The sequence below is a fragment of the Dichomitus squalens genome (assembly GCF_000275845.1).
Source record: "Dichomitus squalens LYAD-421 SS1 unplaced genomic scaffold DICSQscaffold_7, whole genome shotgun sequence".
NCBI lineage: Eukaryota > Fungi > Basidiomycota > Agaricomycetes > Polyporales > Polyporaceae > Dichomitus > Dichomitus squalens.
In genome coordinates this window covers 689,977-710,457 of record NW_006766889.1, presented here as the reverse complement: position 1 = coordinate 710,457, position 20,481 = coordinate 689,977, and the positions used below count along the sequence as shown (strand labels likewise).

Sequence of the window (20,481 nt, the reverse complement as noted above, 5' to 3'; positions counted from 1 at the left end):
CTGCCTCGTACGTTTCCTTATTGTTCACTACTCGCTACGGTTCCCTTTGTCCACACACGGACAATAGCTCCCTTTGTTCCCACGTCCGCTATTGTCCTACACCCCTTGTACTCCGTACCCATGGCGACGCTATTGTTCTCTAGCGCCCATTGTTCGTTCCCTGTATATAGCTGGATCCCTTGCTACCTGGAGACTCTAGTTTCGACCTCTTGTCTCCAGGTAAGCCATCGTGTATTTCGCTCTGTAGATACCTCGCTCAATACACAACTTGTCTCCAGTCCTGCCTGTTGAGCTCCGCTCCAGTCTCACTGCGATCAGAGCTCGTCGACGCTCCTGCCTGCCTCGCTCGTCTCCACTTACTCGCTCGACAGTCAGTCGTAACAAGGAGGGTGTCGACTGTATATGGATGCGGCGATGTATACATGAAACAGTTGTTGTATGGAAGGGTTGGCAAATCGACGTCGGATGGCCATTCTATATACAAAAAGTAATCATCGATGCATGAAATCGAGCGTGGATAGACGCCGAGCTGTCATCGCGATGGCATTTGCTGGCAAAAGCCACAAATCGTAGGAAATAGTAGTCTCGTGACCAGACGTTCGGAGCCTGAAGCGGATACGAAAAACCGGAGGTATCCGGGCTCACGAACGTCTGGTGGCTTCACCCCCGTGACTCCCCCATCGGTGACAGGTCGTGACGTCTCCCTGCCTTCTACCGTCACTAAGCTTCCTGTCCGCCAGCGCTTATGGATTCCCGAGGCGCCAAAGAAGACTTCGAGGAGCACCCCAGCGGTTGGGGAGCCCTCTTCGATGACGACGAGGACGACGACGCCGACTACGCACCATCCGAGTGCGACAGTGACCGGCTCTCGGATGTCTCTGAATGGGACCCTGTGGAAGCTGCACTCGAGGATCCTGCCCCGCCCATATACCTCTACAACACTCAATCGATGCGTGGGCGCTTATCGCTCTCGATTTCCGTTCCCGGGCGCACTGTCGTCGACCGCGTCAAATCCATTCTGGCCCATATGGAGTCGGTCGACATGAACCTCCCCCTTTTCCTGGATGCACTCAGCTGGGGTGATGCTGCCTGCATCTCTGACCCAAAGGTCCGCTACGAGCGCAGCGCCCTTATGGGCAGTGAAGAGCTTCCCCGCATCCTCAAGCGCTGGTACAAGGTCCCCCGGGCGTCGGCTTCACGCAGCCACCACGTCCGTCCCCAAGGCGCTCGAAAGGCTCTCGAGGAGTTCGCACTAGGCTGTGTGGAGGACGTTCTCGACCGTGAGCTTGAAACTAGCTCCCACCTCTTCCGCTCGCCTCCCGACTGCCTTTCGGAAGAAGGGCTGACCCGCTTTCAGTTTGCGGAGGTTGCAGAAGCCTTGCAGGATGAGGCCACGGGCGCCCCGAGTGTCTGGCGGCTCATACATGGTAGCACTCAGCGGTTCTGTCGTGCGTCCAAGGGTACTTCTCGTAAGGATTCCGTTTCTGTGAGACATCCCTGCACTACTGTTGTCTGCATTTGTGGCTGAATGTGATTGGTGTCAGGCAGCTGTGGCGATAATCAGTCAGCTTCAGCACCTCCGCTCCCGCAACTTGTCCGCCTGGACCAAGCCTCTCACTGTCTTTCTAAAGGCAAAGGGGACGTCTGCAAAGGCACTCGACCTCCTTCACACCTTTGGTATCACGATGAGCCATAGCTGGAGTGTGCGTGCATACTCTCGCATCTCCACAAGCGCCATGGAGGCTCTGCGCCTGGCTGTTCACCGTTTCCGGTGGTGGCTGGCTTACGACAACGTTAACTTCGCTTTCAAGGTCTTCTCTATGCGTTTGCAGAACCGGTCGCATTTTGACTCAGGGACCACCGGGTCTGTGTTTGTCAAACCATTTGCCCTACAACCTCCACCACTTTCTGGAGAAGCACTCCAGGCACAGCGCCGCATCGGTCGCACTAACCCGATAACCCTCTCCGACATTGCAAACTTGGAGAACAATGCAGCCCCCCGTATCCATTCATATATGGTCCACACCGTCCTTCGCATGCTTCTCGATTCCTCAGAATTCAACTTCTCAACCTACATCCCTCAGACCGACCCTGCCTTTGCTCCACCTCCTCCTGTGAGCCGACTTCCTGCTGGGCGTGAGAACATCACCAAGCAGTTCATCCTCGGGACCGTTCACATCGATGAGTCAACGTACGAGGGAACACGGGATCTCATTGCTGAGTTCCTTCGCCAGCTAAACCTCTTTACCACTGAAGAGATCGAGCACCTGGCCAAAGTGGCTGCACTTGTCTGGATTGGTGATCAACTCACGATCGAGCGCCTGCGGGGGCTGGCCAACTATCGCTCCGAGGACCTCAATGGCTTTGATCGCCTCGACTGGATGGTCTTTGTCTTTGGCTGGTTCCATCTTCTCATGGCCTGTGCGAACTCTCTGCACCGCCAGTACTTCGGCTCACCTGCAGGGAAGGGCCTGCGTCAGGCCTTTGCACTGCTCAAGCGCACCGGACTCCAGTCAGTTCAGATCAAGGGTACCTTCTATCATCATCTTCATGAAGGCATCTTTCATGTGACAGAGGCACATGTTCGAGATTGCTGGCGCAAGGTGGGCGGGGTCACCGAGTTAGCTGAATTGCGCAACAGATCCCCTGCGGAACTCAAGGACCTGGCGGAGACTCTGGTTGAGCAATATGCATCAAACAACCGGGTCGAGGACTTGGAACGTGTCAGCACAGGAAACGAGGATGACCTCCTCCGCCAGGCGGTGATGTGGAACCGTGATGCATTACACTACATGGTGCTGTGGCATGCGATGCGGCAGGGTGATGTGGGCTTGATGGAGGATCTCCTTCCCTATCTCTTCTTGCGCTTCAGTGGCGGAGGAAACCACAAGTACGCTGTCGAGATTCTCGAGCTCCTACAAGGGCTACATCGTGAGTGGCCCGAGGAGGTGAAGTACGTAGATTGACTACACGGACTAGAATGCGCACACTCTAACACACTCAGCAGAGCATTTGTCCGGCAGAACTGCTGGATAATCAATATGAAAGGGGGTGAAGAAGATTGGACAGCAATCGACCTGGCAATAGAGCGGACAGTGCGCGACATCAAGGTAACATACCGACCGAGGGGGCCAAACCAGTCTTGGGAGCTTATGAAACAGCGCGCGCCAGCCATCCCCACGCTGCGAAGCCTCGACGATGACATTTCCAGGCAATTTCGGACTATATACAGGGGTACAAATCACACAACACCCGACAAGGAGGCCGACATCCGCCTCCTCGATGAGCACTACAATCGTGCGCAGCTCCACATGTATACCCCAGGCCGGCGTACGACAAACACGGCAGACAAGGTCAAAGAGTTCGTCAGCAATGGATACTACATCGCGCAAACCAAAATCATTCCGAAATGGCATGCGAGGCGCGCGGCATACGAGCACGCCACCTCACAAACCTGGCCCGAGAACTGGCCGACATCCAGAGGTACGAGAGGTTTGCGCAGAATCTGCAACAATCACGCTCACCTGGCTGAGCCGCAGACTAGTGGGACCAGCCAAGGTGCGAGAAGGGGTGCGACGATGGAGGGGTCGTGTGATTTGCGGGTCGTGCGGGCAAGTGGGGGGACGCCGTCGGGGCTGCGGAGGATGATTCTGCAAAGGGATTGAGCTGGGTAGCCGGGGGAGATCGAGATGAGGACGACGGCGAAACGCGGTAAGCGTGGGGAGGAAGCGGGTAGCCTAAAGGGGAGAATGTGTATGCGCTGGGATATGGCAGAGGCGAGTACGACGGATAGGCGAATGCATGTGGAATTGCGGGCAGAGGACGTTGGACGGGTGTCGAAGGGAATGGATAGCCTGAAGGGGAGGATGTGTACACGCTAGCATAGTGGGAGGGAGAAGCGGATGACGGCGAGGGTGCGTTGAGCGCCGCGGATGCACCCATGGGGCCCGTATATGACGCTGCAGTCTGAGCCCAGTTTCGGTGGGCCTTCTCTGCGTACTGCTGCGCCCGTGCAGCCTCACGTTCCACGTCTTTTTTTGCGGCAGCCTCGGCGCGTCGTCGCACTGTGTCGGCCTTGCGGTCCTCGCGTTTCTTCAATGCCGCCGCCAAACGGCGCGCATCCTCCACGAGGTCTAGTTCTCGGACAATCTTGAGGACCTCCTCCCCATTGCGTCGACATGGGGCCAGGGGGGGTTGAGGACCCGCTTGAGGTCATGGATCGTCTTCAGATCCCGACGGAGGGAAGCGATGGTGGTGAGCGCGGTGTCGGGGAGGAGGTTCTCGGCCTTGAGGGAGGAAAACTTGTATTTGGTCCGCCGCGTCGTGTATCGCCAGTCCACGAGCTGAGTTTTCACGGTCTTGAGATGGGTGCCCGCACGCCGCTTGGGAGACATACGGGAGCGCAGTGGGTTGTCGACAGAACGCGTAGGGGAACTGATGTGAGGGGCTGCGGTCTACAGCTCGTATGGTGAGGGATCTGGTAGGGACGGTCAGAACCGGACTAGACGTACCTGTTGGCGGATACCCGAGCCACCCTCGTCCTCGTCCTCGTCCAGTGCGGGGTTGAGATGGTGATCGGCGGTGGCGACGTCCATGGCCGGGGGTGGCGGTGCTGTGGCGGACGCCACCATCGGCCCACTGGGGGTGGTGGAGGCAGAAGCGGGCAATGGTACAGTTGAGAGGGAGGCAGCGGCGGCGCAGTTGTCGCAGCACAAGGAAGGGGATATGGCTGAGGGCAGGAAAGAGACGTGTGAGAACAACGGGCTCCGACTACGGGCGCCAAACGTTACGTACGGCAGCGTGGCGGGTTGTCGAAGTAGGCGTCCGCGACATCCCTCCTGCACCCTCCTGCCTCTATCCAGGCCCGGAGATGCTCCTCGACGACCTTTCGATACTTCACTGGGGCTGCTAGTACTGCTTTGTTAATTCTCTCTTCTTCTTCTTCAAACTCGGACTCGCTTGTGTCGTCGGCCGTGCCACTGTCGTCTCCCCTCACCCCCGGCTCCTTCTTCACCCCCACCTTCTGGACGGCCGACATCTCCACCATCATTACAGCCCTCGCCTGTAAGGCAGGCGACCGGCCTGCGCGCCCTGCTCGCTGGAGCCAAACCCCGAGGTTTTCGGGCACCCCAAATTGCACAGCGAGTGCAATGTCTGGTACGTCCATGCCCTGTAAACTTCTTATCTTTTGTTCTGCTCTCACATGCTTTTTGACTTACCATTCCTGCAGCCTCCATCGCGACCAAAATTCGAACCTCCAGGAGCTCGGGAACTCCCGGTTTTTCGTTCCCGCTTGGAGCTCCGAACGTCTGGTCACGAGACTAAGGAAATAGGGAAGGTTCTCACTGGGCTTGATGATCCAGCTTAGCTTAGCTGGCTTGGCGGCAACACTAGGTGCCACGGACGATCTCAGCCGGCTTCAGATGTCGCAGTCCTCAGTCGACGTCTTGCTCAATATCGTATCCCACACCCCTGCCGGTCACATCCCGCGAGAGAATGAGATTTTTAGCTTCCATGAAGCTCTCAGCCTCACCGCTATCTGCCTATGCAGCTATGACATGGGACTTTTGCCTCCGGGTGAGTGTCACGTCAATGTATTGAAGTACCCGTGAACTCATCCGCAACCTGTGCCATAGATTATCAGAGTCGTCTAAGCGAGGTTGCGTTACTCACACGATTCATCAACATCGTAATCCGTGGCACCGAAACGGACGAGATGAAACGAGTACTCAGGCTGTATTGGAGCTAAAAATGGTCCAATCTTGAAAGCACAGAGATCATTGAGAACCAGGCCGGTGAAGCTCAGCTGGAGCAGCTCACAAGCTCGATGAAGCCTTCATCGGCCTCTGTTACAATCGCCATCGTCGACAACAAGGAGAGTGGATTCAGCAAGGTCTCGTCCAACATTGTCTACTCACACTCGTGTCGGCTCCATCCCGAAGTCGTCCTCATCTCGGAAGTCCTCAACCACCAGCGCTGCGACGGTCACATTGCCACCTCGCGACCTCCTTGTTATCCATGCTATGCGTTCATGAATGCAGTTGACGTTGTGTCGAAAACACGATTCACTGTGACGCTCTGGGATTACAGGGGTCATGTTGATCTGCACTGGCTATTCGATGATAGCCCGAGGAAAGAAGGCGTGAAGGCTCGGTTGCTGCAGGTGGTGGGCGGCGACCTGGCCTACGGCCTTCGCTATGCGTGGCAAACTTTCCAATGGAGTGAGTAAATACACGCTGCTTCTGTACTGTTAAAATATAAGTCTCCAAACTCGTTCAACGCAGTACTAGGCAGCAGGCGCTATCGAAATTCGAATGTTAGTGAAGAACTGGCAGGGTTGTGGTTGGTTGGGAACATATGGCGGCTCGAATATGTGCAGCTATTCTCCACGAGTCAATAGGCATGGGATGGACACTTGTCGGATGCTGTAGAACTTCAACCTTTCCCTGAACACAGTACGCGTTAGCTCCAGCACCTGAAAATGGCCTGTGAGGTGACATGCACGCGATGGTCACTCATCGGTCACCTCTGTGACACGACGCGCACGCGACGCGCGACGCGCCAATGAGCCGCATTTGCACTCTTTCTTCACCACGTTGCTCTCGAACAAACCTGCGATAGCTGTACCCTCGGTTCATGTCCTCGAACACCGACAATCTTGCAAGCCAGATCCGCCGCAGTTTCGGTGACGATCTAGACGACAGCCTCGTGTCCGAATGTGAGCATCTCGTCACGTCTGGTCCAGTACCCCCATGAACGATGTGTGCTACAGGCGTGAAGCTATGTCAAGCAAACAATCTGGATGGAGAGAATCTATACTACAAGTGGGAGGCGGCGCGTTTCAACAGTGGCCCTCCTCGGCCTTTCACGATCAAGGAGATTCCTGAGCTCAAGGCTGAGATCGTCAAAGGCCAGCGGAAAGAAACACCAGCGACGAAGAAGGTCGCGCGAGGCTTGCTGTCCGGCACACAGTCGAGGAATTTTGCTGCCACCGTCGGAAGGGGAGGCAGGCCGAACTTGAGCGGTCAGGCGAGCACGCCTGTAAAGTCTGTGGTGCGTGCTCAGGACGGCTTCGATTTGTCGCGTGTGGAGAAGAGGGTACCTGTTCCGGGGCCCAGCAGGGTGGCGTTCGTAGGCCCATCTCAGGAAGAGGTTGCGCGTAAGAAGCGAGCTTGTGAGTGATGTGTATCGTCTAGGTCGAATCTCTGCTAACAGGCATCACGATAGACCATTACATGTACGAGAAAGTCTCGGAGCGCAGCGAAGGTGAGTGCCTGTGGTAGCTTTGCTCGCAGTGTCCAACATGCCGCCCTTCCAGTTTTGGACGACAGGATAGACCATATCGGGGAACTCATAAAGGACTACTACAATGTCGAGGAGCTGGGTGATCCTGCTGCAGTCACAGAGGTCAGTATGCCTTCTTCATGCGGTAGCTCCTACTAACCATGATAGTAGGAAGAAGTGATTGTCGTCGGTCGAGTGGTGTTGGACGCAGAGTCCTCCGCCGGTTCAGTCAAGCTGAACGAGGCCTCTCTCATGCTAGAGTCGTCGCGCATGATGGGCTCCGGCGCTCGGGTCCAACTTCGCTTCGACCCTAACGTGAAGGTGCGGAAGGGTAAACAAGGCTTAGGCGGTCAGGGTCTGTTCCCTGGAGCTATTGTTGCGCTCAAGGGCAAGAATGGAGGTGGTGGAGCATTCCTGGCGACGGAGATTCTATCGGTGAGCGTGATTTGTTCGGTCGCGGCAACACGCATTTGCTCACATTTCTGTTCCAAGCTCCCGCCTCTGGACCCTCCAGCGGCTGCCTTGATCAAGTCTGAAACCGGAGATACACATTTCACCATGCATGTGGCCTGCGGACCCTTCACATCCGACGGGGACCTGCAGTACCGCCCTCTCCAGACTCTGATTGCCAAACTCAAGGCCGCGAAGCCTGCAGTTACTCTCCTTGTACGTTGCTCACACATGTCCCCGGTATTAAGAGCCCATGGTCATGGAGACGCACACTCGTTGTTATGACCGATTCAGGTCGGTCCATTCATCGACGCATCCCACCCGTCGATCAAGATCGGAGACGTCGACTCAACGCCCACTGAGACGTTTCGCACGGAGATTGTCGACCGCCTTCGCGACTTCCTCGAGTCATCGCCAGGCAGTATCGTCCTGCTCCTGCCAAGCACACGCGACATCGTCAGCGACCACGCAGTCTTCCCCCAGCCCGAGCTCAGCGGCATGTTATGCACCGACTCCGTACGTCCGACCCATTTCTCGGGTAAACTGCTCCCGTAGGCACTTCTCGCTGACGGATCCTCTGATGCCTGTAGCGCATATGCCTCCTTCCGAACCCCGCCCGCTTCACGGTGAACGGGCTGCACTTCGCAGCGAGTAGCGTCGACGTCCTCTTCCACCTGCGCAAGGAGGAATTCTTCAAGCGCGCCGCCGAAATCGAGCCTCTCGCCGGGCCTGCAGACCCGGAGGGCCAGGCTCCATCAGACGGGATGGCAAATCTGTGCAGACACGTTCTGCAGCAGCGGAGGTGCGCCCTTCCGCTCCTTCTCCGATCCGCTGATTTTCTGGGTTCTGACAGGGGTCTATGGGCCATAGCTTCTACCCGATTTTCCCCGTCCCGCTCGACCTCGCGCACGAGATCAATCTGGACGTGACGCACTCGGATCTGCTGCACTTGGTCCCGCAGGACGAGGACGCTGAGGACGCTGAGGGCGCGGTGGACCCCAGCAGGGCGCGGTGTGCGCCGGATGTCCTGATTGTGCCTAGTCGGCTCAAGCACTTCTCGAAGGTGCGTATTTCGTCGTATTGAGAGAGAGGTAAGCAGGCGCTGAGTGTGAGTGGGCGGTATGTAGATTGTGGATAACACGGTGGCGATCAATCCGTCATTTCTCACGAAGTCGACGTACGCGGTGCTAGAGTATGCCGGCCACACGGCGCCTGGGCCTGCGAAGGATAGGGTGAAGGTCGAGATTAGTCGTATAGGAGAATTCTAAGGGCGTTGCAAGCACCCCCGATTTTTCTTGCTGTGCATCTTGGGATATTCAGCATATTGATCGCCCTGTTAGCGTTGTTGCCACATTGGGATGTTCCGTCAGATACGATGTAGATCAATGTAGATAGTAAGTGGAATAATTACAACCGCTGGGGAGCAGACCAGGATCAAGCAAGTCCGCTGAGGAGGCACCGCCATAACGGGTCTACAGTAGAATATCTAAGCTACTAGGAGGCGTTGTGGCTCATCCATAAGATGTACCAGCTGATTATTCACGGTTCCGGCGCCGTATATCATATATGTACAATGTCGAGGGTACGTTCATTTTGTGGCGTGTAAGCGCCAAGGACCATATATAGAAAATTCCGCTGACCACGTGGGAGGCAGTGGTAGTCAGTGAGGGATCGGGAATGGCCCATCCCGGCTTCATTTCCCCCGCCCTTCCCGCACTCGTCCCCGCCGCCCTACGCCTCCGCCAGGCTCTCTGATCGCATGCGACAGCGGCCGACACCATGTACGACCCACAAACATCCATAACTTACGACCAACCCCAGGCTGGCGACGAGCAGTACATCTCTACGTTCTTCTGCCGCGCTCTTTACGACTACCACACCAACGACTCCTCTTCCCTCTCGTTCAATAAGGGCGACATCATCGAGGTCCTCACCCGTCTCGAGTCCGGTTGGTGGGATGGACTGCTGAACGAAGAGCGAGGGTGGTTCCCGTCCAACTATGTTGTTACGATTTCCGACCAGGAGGCCGAGGCCGCGCTGAATGGGTCCGAGTACCCGAGCTCGCAGGCGTCGCTCCCCGACGACTCGATGGTGGACATGGCGCACACGATGTCGCAGGCCCTCGCTCAGTCTGATACGGACGGCGACTGGCTGAGCGGGGGAGAGGCGGACTATCAGCCCCAGCGGACGGCTGCTTACACGAACGGTGCGACCGGTCGTGGAGGAGGAGGGGCGCAGCAAAGCGATTTCTGGGTGCCGCAGGTGTCGCAGGACGGTCGAGTACGTTCTCTTTTCTTACCTCCTATCTGTGCGACCCCCCTCACTTGCGTCTCGTAGATATTTTACGTCAATACCCAGACGGGCCAGCAGTCTAGAGACCTGCCGACCGAAGCCGACGCCGATGTGGAGGCGGAAGTCGCCGCTCTTTCACCCCAAGGGTCGACTCGCGCTGGGCAGAGTGTTGCGTACGGCCTCGCAGGAGCCAACGGAGTTATCCAAGACAGCGCTGGTTTTGGTATCCCAAGGAGATCACGGACACCAGAGCCATGGGTCAGGCGTTTGGCGGACGACGGTCTGTCGTACTACTACTTCAACAAGCTCGACGGCACTATTTCATGGACGGCCCCTGAAGCGAGCGCTCCGCCGCCGCCGGCATATAACGACGATGGGTTCTCGGGACCTCTGGCAACGAAGGGTTCGTCCTCTACGTCGGGCGCCTCAATTCCTCGAAACGGGAGCTCGAATGGAATGTCACGCCTACGGTCAGAGTCTTCTGTGTCGCGAACGCGGGAGCGCAGCGATAGCAGTGCTGACAGGCTCAGCATCCACTCTGAGGACTCCGAGGTGTATCCGACGAGGCGAGACAGGTCGCAGTCGACGACCAACGGCGCGAAGCAGGGCGTCGCGCGTCCGCCAATCGCCGCGTCCTCTTCATCTTCGCGTTCCAATCCCAATGCTTCTAACCCCAGCAGCAGCCAACCGACACCCGCGGCTCTCGAGCTCACAGCAGCCGAAGAGTCTGCCAGGGCGTTGCAGGAGACGCTATCGCCGCCATCCCCCGAAACCGCCGCCGAACTGTCCAACCAAGTTCGCGAATCGATTGCCGCCGTTCTTCGGTACCTCAGGGGCTCGTCCAGCCCGCGCCGGCCGGAACAGTACCGGGAGGTGGATCAGTTGGTGTTGAAGGTCGTGGCATCGGTGCGCAACCTCCTCTACGTCACCGCGACTCCTAGTGGCCATGTGCCAAGCCACCTCTACCCTCGAGACTCCCGCGATCCGCGGCTCGGCACCAATAGCCAAACGCTTCAGGCCCACCTGAAGGCGGCTCACCGGAAGGTTGCGGGGACCTTGTCGAAGCTCGTTCTGTCTGCGCTGGCGATGCAGTACGATCCAGGGCTGTCTTCATCTGACAAGCCCAACCGTATGGAGTCGGACGTCGCGGAGCTCGAGCGCGCGGTGATTGCTTTCGTGCAAGAAGTGCAATTCTACCAGGAACAGCATGCTTTGTCGAATACCCTTTCACGGACAGGTGGTGGGAAGCGTTTGTATGGTGTCTTCTCTACTGCGAACATCGGGGTGGGCTTGCCTGGTGCGGGTGTCGCCGGAGAGTGGCGAGGGTTTGGATACGTCGCCGCCGATGACGGCGTTGATCTGCCTCAACGGATACTCAGCGACGAGGTCGTGATCGAATACAAGGGCAGCCTGAAGGCGCTCGAAGCGCGCTTGGGGTCGCTGGTCAACTCCGTGAGGTACATAGACAGCCAACCAGGTATGTGCGCGCGCATGATTCCTCGGTTACGTAAATTAATTATAGTGAGTGCAGAACGAGTGTCTCACGAAGGACAGAGCGCCTCCGCCTACCTTTCGTGGCTACTGCAGTCACTTTGCAGTGTCAACATCATGCGCCATGTGGATGTGGATGGCATCCGTCCAGAATCGGGCCTCCCTTCGACGTCACCACAATACATGCAGATGGTCGACAAGGCCCGTCAACTCGTTCGCTCGCTCGAGGCATCCACCCAGGCATTGTTCGACGACGGAATGACGGTGTTCATTGGGGTGCAGTTGCTGGGACGCGCTCCGCTCCTCCCTCAGAGGGAGCGCGCTACGCTGATAGCCACAATTGAGTCGATCGCGCCCATCGTGCGGTCGAACTGTGTACTCATCGCACAGACTCTGGAGTCCCTGCTCGCCATTGGCCACGATCAGTCGTCGATCAGCCAAGGCGACTATCGAAATTCGATCGAATGGCGGTCGTCGCGCATTAACGTGACAGAAAGCTCGATCGCCGCCATCTCGCGCATGGCAGACATTCCAGCAGGGGAGGACGAGTATATCGACATGGCGGCCGCTTTCGCGCAGCCTATGATGCGCACGGCGTCCTCGCTCGATTCGACGTCGTCGACATTGTATAGCAATGCGAACCAGCAGCCCTCGCAGTCGTCCTTGGACATGTCAGATCGCTCGAGATCTGAGAGTGTCAGCGAGCCGGAGACACCGACATGGCAGAACGACACGGCTGAGGGCACGCTCATTGGGCCGCCATCGCCAGAAATGCCTTCGCCGCTCGATGACGACGCTGTGGCCTTCGTAGACGAGGATGATCGTGAGTGTCGTTGGCCCCGATAACCATGTACGTGTGATACTGACTCGAGGACGCAGCTGCGCTCCTTGGCAAGTCTCCGCCACGGACAGGCAAGGGCAACAAGCTCATGAAGATCCTCGGTTCCGAGGCGCCCCAACACTATATCAGCAAATTGAACGCGGAGCAGAAGCCGTGGTATCTACGTCCGAACTACGACCAGTCCGAGATCCTGATCGATCCCGACGGGCAAGTGCGCGCAGGTACACCATCTGCGCTTGTTGAGCGCTTGACTGCGCATGAGCTGGGCGGTGCGTAGTACTATCATCTTGCGATTTGCTTGCTGAAGCTGACCTCACGCGGCGAATCTAGACCCGACGTTTATCAAGAACTTTTTAATGACGTTCAAGTCCTTCATGACAGTCGATGAGCTGTTCGAGCTGCTGACTAAGCGTTATTGGATCTCACCACCTCCGAATTTGAAGCCGACTGAGCTCGAGGAATGGATACGTTTGAAGCAGCAGGTCATCCGCATGCGGTGAGGATTATTCAACCTCCTGGCTCAACATGGCTAGTGCTCATATGACGTGTAGTGTCTTGAATACCTTTAGGACAATGGTTACGGACGACGACATCCTGGAAAAAGAAGACATGTACATCCTTATTCGCATGAAGGAGTTCGCGTCTGATGAAGAAGTCGTCAATTTTGCGGCAGCGAAGCAGCTTTTGATCCTCATCGAGCGTGCAGTGAGTTCGTGTTCTTCGCCTGTATCTCGGTGCATAATCCTGACGCGCTTCTTGCAGCAACGTGGCGGTGATGCTCCTATCAAGACCACGAATACGGTACCCCTTGCACCTCCAGCACCTATTATGCCGAAGACCTCCAAGAAGCTCAAGTTGCTCGACATCGATCCTCTAGAGCTAGCGCGGCAACTCACCCTCATGGAGGCTGCCCTGTACAAGAAAATTCGGCCCATGGAATGCTTGCAGCGTTCGCGAGAAGCTAAGCCTGGAAAGACTGCGGATAACATCACAACTATCATTCAGCTGAGCAACAGGGTTTGTCGCGCTGGGCCCTTCACAATATGCTGTCCCAAATTCACACTTGATTATATGCAGATCGCTAATTGGGTCGCCGAATCCGTCCTAGCGAGGGAAGACTCTCAGAAACGTGCACGTATTGTGAAACACTTCATCAATGTCGCCGATGTAAGCACTATCTGCCGTTGTCAATCTGATTCTTTCCTGATTCATCGGCTGTCATAAAGCGATGCCGTATACTGCAGAACTTCTCGACAATGACTGCAGTGATCTCTGGTCTGAATACCCCACCGATTCGTCGACTTAAGCGGACATGGGAACAGGTCAATGCCAAGTTCATGTCCCAGCTAAAAGTCTGCGAGTCGACCATTGATACCAACAAGAACTTCAACAACTACCGCCAAACCCTAGCGAGGATACAGCCGCCCTGCGTGCCTTTCATTGGTTTGTTCACCTGCCCAAGTCCCACATTGCATCATATTGACCCATTGGCGTCTAGGTGTCTACCTCACCACCCTCACATTCATCAACGATGGTGCGGAAGACAAGCTAGCAGGCAAAATGATCAATTTCCGCAAGCGGCAGAAGGCGGCTGAGGTTATCCAGGACATCAAGCGTTGGCAAGCGAAGCCTTACAACTTCCAGACCGTGGCGTCCGTGCTGTCGTACTTGGAGGAATCCTTCCAGTCGTATCAGGACGGCGTCGACTATGGGGATCAATTCTGGAACCTAAGTCTGGAGCGCGAACCGCGCGAGCGGGAAGATGAGAAGATGGCCAGACTGCTTCAGGAAAGCGGTTTCTTGTAGACGACAGGACTTTGCGCGTGCGGGACTCCGCGTCGTCCTCAACTTCTCCACAGCAACACCATACTACCCCTGTCTCATCCTCTTCTGCATGTTCCTATTCCTTCGCTTCCACGGTTCTTGACAGATATCCCTACCATGCTTTGTATTTGTGTTCTACGCGTTCACACTTGACTTATGCCGACCACATGCTGTACTAGTAGCTACCTCTACTCCCGGATTAGGATCATGTCGTATAATGCACGGAGCTCAAGTGTGAGATGCGGTCTTTCTACTCGTGTGCATGTTCGAGCGCCCTTCACGACATCTCTACTCGCCGAGAGACGGTCGATACAGGTACGGCGTTCATCGGCGCTAGGAGGGTTGCGCTCGGCCTTCTCGATCTACAAATTGTACACATTCGCTACAATTCAAGTACAGTGATCGGCGATCTCAGTTTGGCGATCCTTACACTGTCTCAGCCAACAGCTCCGGGCTCTCAAACCTTGTCGGAATGCCAGTAGACGTCATCAGCTTCCGGGCCGCCGATGACAAGTATAGCCTCGTCCTCGGGACCCAGAATGCCTTGGGAGTCGTAGATACCAGGAAGATTGTGATCGATAGTTGCAGAGAAAAGACTTGTTGTCCTTGCGAAGCTAATTGTGCCACTGTCGGCGGCGCTAGATCCACTAGATACGAGTTGATGAGAGTCGAGCAGGACGCTCCGCTTGTGCGCTTCCTGCAGGTCGAGGAGGAAGTGGGAGACGAGGACCGATGCTATCCTGTAGGATTTGTCAAATAAGAGAGTGCTCACGGGCAGGCGTACGGGACGCACGGATTGCGGAGTTCGATTATGACGCTAGCACCACCAAGGTCCTCGACCTATGTAGAACGTGTCAGAAAGCACGCAAAGGAGGGATTGTGATAGCACGCACAGAAAGCACCGAAAGAACGAGGTGTAGAGTGTCAACGACCACAAGGGCTCTAGTGAAGATCAGGTTGTCTCAGGTATCGAAGTTGCAACGTAGGCAAATTTGACTGACACGAAGTAGATCAATCCTATAGACGACTGATCAACATCGGGCACATTGGGTCAGAGCATGAAGCAACCCCACCATTGTAGAGAATGATGCTAGCCATCGTCCTCCCGTTATCCTTGAGGGTCTCTATGAGCTTACGCCTCCGGGGAGCGGACGAGTAAGTAACTGCGACGAGGAGCACGTCGGCAGCGAGATTGAGCGTTCTCCCTACAATGACCACTGACGGGGCATGCTGGTGAGAATAACGAACAGAGTCATTCGGGGTACCCACATCTGCAAGGTGTAGTGTTAGCATCTAAATGCTGAGCAATGGGAAACGGTAACACCAAGTGACCCACTTTTGGAACAGTGCGACTGGTGTAAAGTCCGCTTCAAAGCATCCGAAGATAGAATCAACTACGCCTTGGGCGTTGTAAGTGTACGGGACCTGCATATTTCCGTGAGACAGCAAGAAGAGTTCGCAGTATGACAACATAGTCCTCACAATAGAGGCTCCGAGGGGAATGAACAGTAACCAGAAAATGAACGCCGCAAGTAGCCTGCGCTGCGTAAGTGCATATACACGGAGCACGGCAAGAGCTACGCCTCCGGTCAGTATTTTGTGCTGAGACAATTAGACGGCCTCACTAACCGAGTAGCGGGATAATCGCTAAGAATCCCACAACGAAGCTCGTCCAGACGAGTCGCGTACACCTGAAGATACGATCTGCTATCAGAGAATATACGGGATAGGGCTCGCCCCACACTGACCGCTGGTATGGCGAGACTGTTTAGTTAGATTGCCATAAGGTGCAATTTACGCATCGCCTTACCTCGGTTGACATCTCGAAGACCTCCAAAGTGTAGATTAAGTTGCAAAACAACGTCAGATATCTCGCTCCAGCGTAGAGAGAGGTTGCGCCGACGGATGCATTTCCCCAAAAGAGCTGGATTTCCCGAGGAAGACCGATTATCCAGTCAAAAGCAAGAAACGCTGCATATAGGGTCAGTACCGTATCCTGCGCCGCGCCCTAGGTTCTCCTTACCCATGGCTGCTGCACTGAGATAGTTCCCGGTCAAACTGACAGCAGATGATAATGAGTGACGATCACGAAAGACGCTAAGGACTTTGGTAGACGTACAAATTGTCAAACACTTGAACTACGCCAGCGTAGTCAAGGTCTCCCTGGTCTGCCATTATCCAGTGACGGCAAGGAGGGAACAGGGTACCACACTGATGAGGGGCCTCCTCTCCTCTTATCATGGGGCCAAACTGGAGAAGCATGGGTATTTGCTCACCGCATCTTTACACACAGTTACTGTGGGTACAGCAGCTTGTCATCGGACTTCGAACGACCTACACATCATGCATACGCGTCCCACGACCGGAACTCCAAGCCACAAGCGATGCCTATCGGCCCTCAGAGTCTGCAGGAAGACCGTTTCAGGCCTGCGCCCATGCAGATGGCGCTGGGACTGCTGAAGTCGCGATCTGCGCCGGCCTGCTTCGATCATTGCGAACCTCACATGTTCAACATCATCGCATCTTGCATAGGCGATTTGTGGTCTCTGGATTATCCTTGCAAGGCATGGGCGCTGTTCCGTTGCGTAGTACGTGTTCATCAGGGCAGATCCTTCCCACAGTCAGCGCGAAGACTGTGACTGAACCACTGACCGATATGTTGCCATACCAATTTGGTCCAGAGACCGATTTTCAAGGTAAGTCCCCTGACGGTCGTCCGTGCAGCAGTACTAAGCTTTGAGAACATGTTTGAACAGCACTACTTAGTGCGAGCTCGAGCAACGGGGCATTGCATCTCGGGACCTCGGCCCGCATGCCGCCCGCCGCTCTATCCTGCTCAGTTGCCTCCAGCATGAACTCAGAGGCCTCAGGCCTTGAATAGCGGGATGATTCAGTATATCTATAAGCTTGCTTGAGCGGCCCGCAGGCGTACCCACGAAGGTTTCGTTTCCTATGTTTCCGGCGTGGCTGGACAGATGTGGCATTGAGGCCTGACCATTCATCCAACCTTCTTCATTGGAACACTAGTCTCTCATTGTCGCGGAGTGCTCATATTTGGGTGTCCAAGGGATACGTGCATCACATGCTCTGACTCAGACCAGTGGTCGATGCAGTTGTAGCTTCATCGATCGGTCGCTTGACAAGTCTTCTACTAGCTATCACTACTCGCAGGCCTTGAGGAGCACACGCGAAGCAAGGGGGGTCACCAGAAGGATCTTCTGCCGGTGGTCCATGTAACGACAATTCCTGCTCCGGATAATGCAGAGGTGGCATGATGGTGCGATTGTAGGTGATACTGGTGGTGGTACTACATAGAAACACCCGACTCTCACGTCCTACCACAGTCCAGGAAGTCGAGAGTTGACGGAGATGGGAGACTCTGGGGGTATAGGTTAGCTATAAACAGCTATAGGCATCGTATTATGTGCAGGACTTGTGGAGGTCAGCAAGGTAGACTCGAAGTGATCCTGGAACGAAGTATTCTCGCTGACTAGGCACACAAGGGGCTTCGGGAAATGGCTTGTGTTTCACTGGCAACTTCATCCGTCAGTTCAATTTCTATAGGGGACAGTAGTAGCCTCAGCTCGAACCGATATAAGAGGCATATGGACGGTTACGTAAGCAAGAAGACAACAGCAGCAGTGATGCGTGTGACGCAATCGAGACAGCCGAAGAGTCGATTGGGACCAAGGGTACGTGTATACGATACTTGACAGGCCGTACAACATGATTTGTGGTAGTGATACTCGGCTCAGGCGAAGTCTATGTCGTTGTCATTGGCGAAGGAGTCGTCGTTCTCCTGCAACACCGGCGCTGTTGGTTCCGGGTGCAGAGTAGGGGCCGTGTTCGTAACTGTCGGCGCTGGCGGAACGTTTGCTTGAGTTCTAGGGTCCGTTGTCATCTGTTCATTTGCCTGTCAGCTCAGTCACGACTATACAGCAGAACGAGCCCTCACTTGCATTCGAGGGTTCATTTGAGGCTTGACGAGGCGGGGTAACCTTGTAACCATCGGGACCACTGGAACCCGTACTCGTCGGAGTGGTGGGTGTCGTAGGCGTAAGCTTGGCGACTCGGCCCCTCCTGCGACCTACACGCTGAGAAACGTCGGTCTGCGAGCGGCGCAGCTCGAATAGGAAGTCGCCGTCGTTATTAAGCATTGGCGTGCATAGCGTGAAAGGTGTCGTCGCGGGATAGTAGTACCTCCAAACCCCCTGGAGCACCTTGAGCTCTTTCAGAACTTCCTCAAAGTCCTTTCGCCTGGAGAGGTGGTGGCGGAGGGTCGCCTGCACGTTCGGGACATTGGCCCCCCCGGAGCGGATGGTTGATTTGGGGGGCGTCGGCCGGAGATTGTCGACGCCGTCAATGTCGACCTCGACATTGCCATGAGCGGCGGTCTTGATGCGGATGATGACGTTCCAGGGAACGGACGACTCAGTCCTATGGGCGATCAGCATGTGCTCATTCGTGCCCTCGTATCGGCCAACACGAGGAGAATACTCACTCCCAGGAGCTGTCAGCACGCGAACTATACATACGCAGCCGGATGACACCAGCAATCCTGATCTCCAAAGACCCGGTTGAAAGCATGGACACATCAGGTAATTCGAGCTCATTGCGGGTGGAGCCTGAGTTGTCGGTGTAGTCAGTGACATAGCGATGATAAGACATGAAGAAGGCACGGAGACAGGAGACATACATTCTATCTCGTAATCGCGGTGTGTGATGAGCTGAGTACCCGACTGTTTGAGGTGCATCTCGTTCTCGAAGTGCCATGCAAACTTGGTCGCAGCCCGGCTATCCGTCCCATTGACTGGCATCCACTCGCTTGGCTTCTTGCGATAGTCTGGGTGGTCCGCCCACCGCTGGACGACGTCCTTGGTCATGTATGATGCGGAGGAGTCGTGCACGAGGGTCGTGAGAGCGTTGATGTTGCCAAGAAGAGCGTGTAGTCTCTCACGGAAGGTACTCTTTGAGATGGCGAGCGTACCGTGTGAGAACCTCCCGCGGAGAAGCCATTGCGTCGAGGGTATGAACCTCGTGATGTCCGGAAGGGAACGATAGCCAGTCATGCCGAGGATGAAGAGGAGCTGCTCTGAATATGACGCGGAGTCGCCTTCATCAGCACGCTTCGACTCTACTGCATATGTACGGCATGTGATGTCTGTGAGCTTGTAGAACGTCGAAGAACTACCGGGTTTGAAGATAGGGATACTGGCGATGATATGTACACCCTTCTCGATGAGCAAGGGGAAGTAGTCATCTTTGATGAACTGAGCAAGAGTCATGCGTGCGCGTATGACGTTCGGGATTCCGTACTCCCAGTCTTCCATCGTACTGTACCGCGGCGAGAAGCGAGCATCTGTGAAGGCCAGTCATAGACTTTAGCATTCATAGTAGGGTGATGGTGATAATCCTGTACGTACTCTGTAAGTCCAGGTATACGTGGCGAACTCTGTAGGAATCTTCGCCTGGTGGGGGAGGGTAGACAAAAGGTTGATGGCGATATCTCCATTCCGGTAGCTCGTCGTTGTAACATATTGCCAGGTCAACCTCAAAGGCCAACCGCCATTCCCCTACCTTGCCGGAAATATGGTCTGGTCGACTGGAAAAGGGAAAAAGGAGAACAACTCAGCATCTTGCAACCTCAAGGCAAGCTCGGCGCACCTGATCTTTTTAAAATCTTCGTCCAACCAATAGTGCAAAGACCCGCTCGAGACGTGGACTGTGACTGCCGCTCGAGAACATCAGGAAAACGTCACGGACTTGGACCCATACTTGGGCCCAAGTTCATGTACTTGGACTCAAGTCTATGTACTTGGCCTCAAGTCCGTGTACTTGGCCTCAAGTCCGTGTACTTGGCCCCAAGTCCGTGTACTTGGCCCCAAGTCCGTGTACTTGGCCCTAAGTCCATGTACTTGGCCCCAAGTTCATGTACTTGGTCCCAAGTACACGGACTTGACCCAAGTCTATATACTTGGGGTACTTGGGGTACTTGTGCCACAACTTGAACTTTACATGTTGACTTCAGTATACTCATGCCTCAATTTGAGCAATTGGTGTTCTATCAGTCACACATCTTGTATACTTCTTATGTAATAATATCTATCATAGACATCCATACACTAGTTGTAAACCAGTCTGTTTTAAGGCTGTAGAAGCAGCTTTATAGTCTATTAGAAGAAGGGCAATAACATGTGATAGAAGACTTTAGGTTGTTACAATGTGCTTGTTTCAGTAGTGATACAGAGGTACAATATCCAGATAATGCTCAAGAATAGTGGTATCAGTGGTGGATGTCC

General features: G+C 55.2%; 6 protein-coding genes across 6 annotated transcripts; 3 read left to right on the top strand and 3 right to left on the bottom strand.

Moving 5' to 3' along the window:
- Window positions 1-745: 745 nt before the first annotated feature.
- DICSQDRAFT_102546 (uncharacterized protein) lies at window positions 746-3,665 on the top strand (the record flags this gene model as incomplete). The annotated part of the gene is made up of 3 exons (XM_007363843.1): window positions 746-1,507; window positions 1,611-2,953; window positions 3,008-3,665. 3 exons carry the CDS (start codon window positions 746-748, stop codon window positions 3,663-3,665), a joined length of 2,763 nt encoding a protein of 920 aa, XP_007363905.1.
- A 468-nt stretch (window positions 3,666-4,133) lies between these two features.
- On the bottom strand, window positions 4,134-5,050 carry DICSQDRAFT_125832 (uncharacterized protein; the record flags this gene model as incomplete). The annotated part of the gene is made up of 3 exons (XM_007363842.1): window positions 4,134-4,454; window positions 4,512-4,729; window positions 4,795-5,050. The coding sequence occupies 3 exons, from the start codon at window positions 5,048-5,050 to the stop codon at window positions 4,134-4,136; spliced, it is 795 nt and encodes a 264-aa protein (XP_007363904.1).
- Window positions 5,051-6,636: 1,586 nt separating this feature from the next.
- DICSQDRAFT_160539 (DNA polymerase alpha, subunit B) lies at window positions 6,637-9,161 on the top strand (the record flags this gene model as incomplete). The annotated part of the gene is made up of 10 exons (XM_007363841.1): window positions 6,637-6,718; window positions 6,773-7,174; window positions 7,228-7,266; window positions 7,319-7,407; window positions 7,456-7,719; window positions 7,777-7,950; window positions 8,029-8,250; window positions 8,325-8,536; window positions 8,605-8,797; window positions 8,862-9,161. The coding sequence occupies 10 exons, from the start codon at window positions 6,637-6,639 to the stop codon at window positions 9,000-9,002; spliced, it is 1,818 nt and encodes a 605-aa protein (XP_007363903.1). The 3' UTR covers window positions 9,003-9,161.
- Window positions 9,162-9,469: 308 nt separating this feature from the next.
- DICSQDRAFT_153893 (ras GEF) lies at window positions 9,470-14,391 on the top strand. Its single transcript, XM_007363840.1, has 10 exons — window positions 9,470-10,014; window positions 10,072-11,503; window positions 11,558-12,340; window positions 12,397-12,627; window positions 12,689-12,854; window positions 12,910-13,063; window positions 13,121-13,375; window positions 13,436-13,525; window positions 13,585-13,801; window positions 13,857-14,391. Exons 1-10 carry the CDS (start codon window positions 9,514-9,516, stop codon window positions 14,162-14,164), a joined length of 4,137 nt encoding a protein of 1,378 aa, XP_007363902.1. The 5' UTR covers window positions 9,470-9,513; the 3' UTR covers window positions 14,165-14,391.
- Window positions 14,392-14,639: 248 nt separating this feature from the next.
- DICSQDRAFT_168230 (uncharacterized protein) lies at window positions 14,640-16,357 on the bottom strand (the record flags this gene model as incomplete). The annotated part of the gene is made up of 12 exons (XM_007363839.1): window positions 14,640-14,922; window positions 14,976-15,022; window positions 15,076-15,124; window positions 15,184-15,199; window positions 15,256-15,345; window positions 15,405-15,453; window positions 15,515-15,607; window positions 15,665-15,759; window positions 15,812-15,932; window positions 15,993-16,153; window positions 16,206-16,240; window positions 16,302-16,357. 12 exons carry the CDS (start codon window positions 16,355-16,357, stop codon window positions 14,640-14,642), a joined length of 1,095 nt encoding a protein of 364 aa, XP_007363901.1.
- A 1,576-nt stretch (window positions 16,358-17,933) lies between these two features.
- Window positions 17,934-19,512, bottom strand: DICSQDRAFT_179329 (uncharacterized protein; the record flags this gene model as incomplete). The annotated part of the gene is made up of 4 exons (XM_007363838.1): window positions 17,934-18,043; window positions 18,138-18,619; window positions 18,684-18,807; window positions 18,879-19,512. The coding sequence occupies 4 exons, from the start codon at window positions 19,510-19,512 to the stop codon at window positions 17,934-17,936; spliced, it is 1,350 nt and encodes a 449-aa protein (XP_007363900.1).
- Window positions 19,513-20,481: the final 969 nt, after the last annotated feature.

Coding starts and splice junctions, on each gene's coding strand:
- DICSQDRAFT_153893 (XM_007363840.1), top strand. CDS start 9,514: ATGTACGACCCACAAACATCCATAACTTACGACCAACCCCAGGCTGGC. Junction 12,341..12,396: donor CTTCGTAGACGAGGATGATC/GTGAGTGTCGTT, acceptor TCGAGGACGCAG/CTGCGCTCCTTGGCAAGTCT. Junction 13,802..13,856: donor GCCCTGCGTGCCTTTCATTG/GTTTGTTCACCT, acceptor ATTGGCGTCTAG/GTGTCTACCTCACCACCCTC.